General features: G+C 34.0%; 1 protein-coding gene across 1 annotated transcript; it reads right to left on the minus strand.

Moving 5' to 3' along the window:
* Positions 1-282: 282 nt before the first annotated feature.
* LOC125058050 (insecticyanin-B-like) lies at positions 283-4,862 on the minus strand. The gene is made up of 4 exons (XM_047662058.1): positions 4,709-4,862; positions 2,875-3,085; positions 1,278-1,373; positions 283-507 (listed from the first exon to the last, which is right to left on the minus strand). Exons 1-4 carry the CDS (start codon positions 4,820-4,822, stop codon positions 296-298), a joined length of 633 nt encoding a protein of 210 aa, XP_047518014.1. The 5' UTR covers positions 4,823-4,862; the 3' UTR covers positions 283-295.
* Between the last annotated feature and the right edge of the window lie 677 nt (positions 4,863-5,539).

Below are 5,539 nucleotides of genomic sequence, written 5' to 3' on the forward strand. Positions count from 1 at the left end.
ACCATGTATCTTGATAATAATATAGTTATCTGTTTTTTATAACACCATGCGCCTATTTTATTTTAGGATAGTAGTTTTTTTTATTCTAGATCTTTACATATAATTATGATATCAATGTATACAAAATATTGTAAAAACAATTATAAAGAGCAAGTATGAAGTTCTTTGCCCATTCTTCACCATATAAAACTACATTTTGGAATGGGCAACTAGCAATTCTTTTTTTAAAATTGACTTTGTCTTTCAAAGGGGCCTTTAAATAGGTTTTATTAAAATAAATGATTAGACTTTGACTTTATATTAATTTAGCAAGGCAATACAAAACAAGGGTTAATATCACAGGCGTTGTTATGGTAACTGCACTCGACGTGTCGCAGTCTGTCTTGTTGAAGCCCAAAGTTTCCCAAGCGGCATTTCTCAAATCAACATTTGCGTAGACTGCTGCGTTGACAGCCTCACTTTGCGCTGTCGTATATTGGTCTGATCTACTGAACTGCCATGCTCTAACTGCAATAATTATTAGAACACTTACAAAGCGTCGTGGACTTGGATGTTCAAGCTTGATTTAATTATGAACTAAGTTACTTTGCGCTTTGATTTAGTTCCCTTTGGAATCGACTCTTGGGCCGTGGGGTTCAAGTGCATAGGCGTTAATTAAAGATTTAAGTTCGCGCCTGGTAGATAGTACCGGTGACCCCAGAGCTGGTGCTCCTCGCTCAACGAATGAGTATCGCAATACAGCGAGGAAATGCTGCCAACATTAAAGATACACTGCCATAGGGACTAAACTTTTAAAATTTGTTTTAATTTTCTATTTATCAATTTTTATTTACTATTATTATTTTTCGCTGGCTTTTTAACAAAACAATATGTGATTAGTTAAAGACGGGCTCACCCCTTAGAGGTACAAGCTGAAGGGTGGTCTAAGCCTCTTTCTACTAAAGCTTGATTGTTCATGAATGAGGTGATGGACTAGTATTGGAATGTAATCTAACCTAATTCGAGTTAAGTCAGGTCGCTTATTTAATACAAAACAGATAAATTATCAAAGACACCATAGAGGGTTGGAGGCCTTAATTGTTGTTAAAAGAAAAAGTTAGAGTACATCATCTAAAATTGGCAATCATTTGCCTAACAAATAAATACTCAGAAATATATGTATTTGGATTTTGCCTCGTCTAGACAAGCAAACTACTTGATAACACTTGATGTTAAATATGAAACTACTTAATTATCTATTGTTTTCTAAAACCATTCAAAATTATATGGCATATTACCATTTCTCCGTGTATCATTTTGTAAGTTATTACATCCATATAGCAGAACGTATCCAATGTGATCTGTAGCCAATATTAGACCGGTGAAAGTTTCATCTGAAACAAAATTCACAAAGTTCTTAAATTTATATGAACCCTTCAAATTTACTCTTAAAACAATTGTAGAACTAGTAAGTAATAACACTCAGAAACAGGACAAAAAGAATCAATAAATATAGGTACGTAGTTAGTTTTAAGTAATTTTAAAACACAACACTTAATTTTTTTTATGGTTGCTTGTTGAATTTTTTCCTTGCTAGCTTGCTTATGATCTACTATGATAGATGTGTATGTGTGTAAAATTTTTGATGTCATATTTTATTGTAATGTTATGCATACATGTTGTTTTGGAACTTATAAATAAATAAAGAATATATTAAATAAAAATATAATTCCTAGAATATATGAATTTAAATAAAATTAGAAAATTTGGTTGGTTTATTGGCGATGTTCACGTATTTGTGAAAAAAGTTTACACTATTTAATCTGTAATCTGGATGACCTGATCCACTCAAACGAATGATAATCCCACCGGTTTATCTGATATCAGTTTTATCTGTATCTCATATTTACGGCATATTATAACTCACACCACCCCATAAATTTCGTACTTCGCATGAATCACCTAATATAATGCAGTTTTTTATCCAGCTGGGAATAAACGTTGACACATATCTATGGACTGTGATTGGACAATCGAAACAACCGATCGGGTCAAAACTGGATGTAGAGACTCTATTGGTCAATCACAATCGAACGATATGCTAATCCTTTTTAAAAAGAGTTTGAGTTTTAATTAATTCATTATTTTTCATCTTCTTCAGTCGCACTCTTCATTTCTGAAAGTCGCGTTAGTGGCCCCACACAACTTCCTACTCTCTCTCCTGTCTTTGACAAGCCTCTGCGCCTGGTAAGACCCGTAAGGGCTTTTATTTGATCAGTCCAGCGAGTAGGAGATCGGCCTCGAGGTCTCGTGCCCTCCACTCTGCCAGTCACGATGAGTTTTTCTAGGCTTCCTGGATCTCTGCGTGACTATGACCAAAATCTCAGGAAAAAACTCAGGATGCATTGGTAACAAGACTTAGCTGTCCAGGGAATCCTTAGCATCCGCCCCCAACTTCACATTTCCAGAGCATCTATTTTTCTCCTTTCAGATGACCGTCTTGTCCAGGATTCAACGATATAAAGGAAATCGGAAATACCAGAGTCTCTGCCAATTTCTGCTTTGTTATTAAGGAAATGTTCCGGTCTTTCCATACACATAACAGTTTTGTCATTGCGTCTTTGGTCATCTGGGTTCTTCTTCGGATTTCGTTTTCGGTTCGACCTTGACTGCTTAACATTATTTTTACATATACCCTTACTTTTCGGGATTTAAACTCAGGAATGAACAACAACAACTAGTTGTTCAGCAAATGTATAGTTGTCTAACGAATATTGTCGACGGGAGACGTGCTTAAAATAATGTTATTTTTAATTAATACATAATTATTGTCCCTAATTAAACCAAGGACCTGTAAAAGGGGCCAATTACCAGACCTGAAAATGAATAATTTACCTGAGAATTTAAAAACAAGTTGATTTCCCGACCCAGCAGTGACAGCCGCCTTTCTAGAGACGATTTTCTTGTTAACAACTTGCCGAATTTCGAATTGAGCAGAGGAAAATACACCGTTGTTAATAGTGACTCCAGAAATAGTGCTAAAGGCACATTGTCCAGTTTCATTTTCACTTGCAATCCTTCGTAAGATGTGCCATTCTCCTTGAAGCTGAAATATAACATGAGACACAAATTGTAAGATCCTATTCAGCTTACGGAGACCTTAAAAAATACCGTAACATGTTACAAGTATTAAAGGTTTAAAAAAAAAGCAACACGTAAAATTTATTTTTTCAATAGTTAGAGATTACGACGTTTTTAGCAAGAAATGTGGTTTATGGCCGTTTTAAAATCCAAGTGACTAATTTATGCGCGATAATCAAAGTAATTAGCGATAGTGTTTTGAGCGTTTAATTACTCTATTTTTGCGTGTGATTAAATTCCTCATTCATTTTTTGAAAAACCATTCGAGATCGACGGCTTTTCTATCCCATCCCCAAGCGCGTAACAATATATAAGAAAGATATAATAGAAAAGACATTCATTCAACGCTTAAAATAAGGTTTTATTAATTTCCTATTTATTTTAGATATTAACAGTGATTATACTCGTAATATATTTTGGCACAAATTTGACCGCTCTGCAAGAATGTTTAACAGAGCCAATTTATATTAACAGGGCAAATAAATGTTTCCTTTATAGCAATAAGTAGACATATTTTGTCAATTTATATTGCTATACGAATGCTTTTAAGTATATGATGTAAAAAAACTATGTTTTAGACTAAACTTTGGAAAATAATATCATTGTGAAGGTAAACCACTTTCATGATCAGTTTTTATCTGTGAAATTATGTTTACGCTGTGATAAAGAGACAGGATTAAGCAAAATTAGGACTGATTTTATGAATACCTAGCCTGGATTCGAACAATTTTCCATTTTTTATTTTATAAATAAATAGAAAATAAATCAGTGGCGCTACAACCTTTTTAGGTCTTGGTCTCAGATTTCAGTATATGTTTCATGATCATTTGCTAATCTAATAGGCAAGTAGGTGATCAGCCTTCTGTGCCTGATACACGTCGACTTTTTGGGTATCAGGCAAGCCGGTTTCCTCAAAATGTTTTCCTTCACCGTTCGAGCGAATGTTAAATGCGCACATAGAAAGTAAGTCCATTGGTGCACAGCCGGGGATCGAACCTACGACCTCAGGGATGAGAGTCGCACGCTGAAGCCACTTGGCTAATACTGCTTTAATATAAATAAATAAAATAAAATATAGTCTGTTATTTAGCAGATAACGTAGCATTCTAATCGGTCCAAATGTTAATTTTTTTCATAAATTAAAAGCTTTCCTTTTTAAAGTTATACTTCTTTTGGCACGTTAAGGAAAAATGATGAGAGTACATTTTTACGATGCGTGCGCCATCGTCACAAAAACCGACACCCTGAAGTTAGCATAGTCAACATTTTAAAATTAAAAATGTCCATTTCTTTAATTATGTAGAAATATTTTTTTGTGATATTTAAATAAACTTTATTTAACTAGATAATGCGTTATACTAAAACTTTCAATGACAAAAATTATTAAATACCTTTTTTCTATTGTTAGTGTCGTTTTTTCTACAAACGTATAGAATAAGGCGAAAGATAAAAAAATTTAAAAAAGATTTTTATCTTTTTACACCAAAGAAGTATAACTTCTAACGCGTATACATAAGTACACACACATGTTTTGTTTTAGTCAATGGTTAATATATAATGTGACTTTTAACATTAATATAAATCTCACCTGGGTTGCATTTAAGTTATTCACAGAATCTGTAGAATTAAAATCACAGGCTCCATCTAACTGAAGCTGTCCAGCGACACTCGCGACAAACGTGACGATAATGAATCTATACATCTTGTAGTGAGAATAACAGAGCAACGAGTCCCTGGTTAGTTTAAATACTATCTATCTTATCTGATATCAGTCTATGGACAATGAATGCTTGACTATAGATGGCTATAAAAAGATAGTGACCGAACTTTTACTGAGGTATACATTCTAATTTCAATATTAGACTGCAAATAACAAATAATGTATAACGTTCCTCACTTCAGCACCAACTATGCAAAAAACTCAGTTTCGTATCGCGGATATACAACGACCAATATTTAAGCCTTGGCTTGTTTAAGCTATATATATTAAAAGGAGTTTTAAGAATATCCATAGAGGTAAATCACCTGCATTATGAGCACACCCCACATACACAACTAAATGTACATACACTCACTTCCACACCATCAAACAACACAACTGAATTAAGGTGCGCTTACACGAGGGCAATAATTGCTCGGCAACACGAATGGACCGATCTGGAGCAATTAATGGAGCAATTTCAATAAATTTAATGAATTTCAATAAATTATTTCGGCGATATTGCTTCTAATTGCTCCAGATATTTCATATCGCTCAATGTCGCAGATACGAATTGACGAATATCCAATGGACTTTGAAATTCCTAGCAATTTTTGTATATGTCTCATTCGCACTTGTTTGTTTTGCGGCTTGCCGTCTTGCTTTCGCGGGGAGAGCCAGAGGTCTAAATAATAATAATTTCTAATTACTTTATTCAAA

This window comes from Pieris napi, chromosome 17 (genome assembly GCF_905475465.1).
Source record: "Pieris napi chromosome 17, ilPieNapi1.2, whole genome shotgun sequence".
NCBI classification, from domain to species: Eukaryota; Metazoa; Arthropoda; class Insecta; order Lepidoptera; family Pieridae; genus Pieris; species Pieris napi.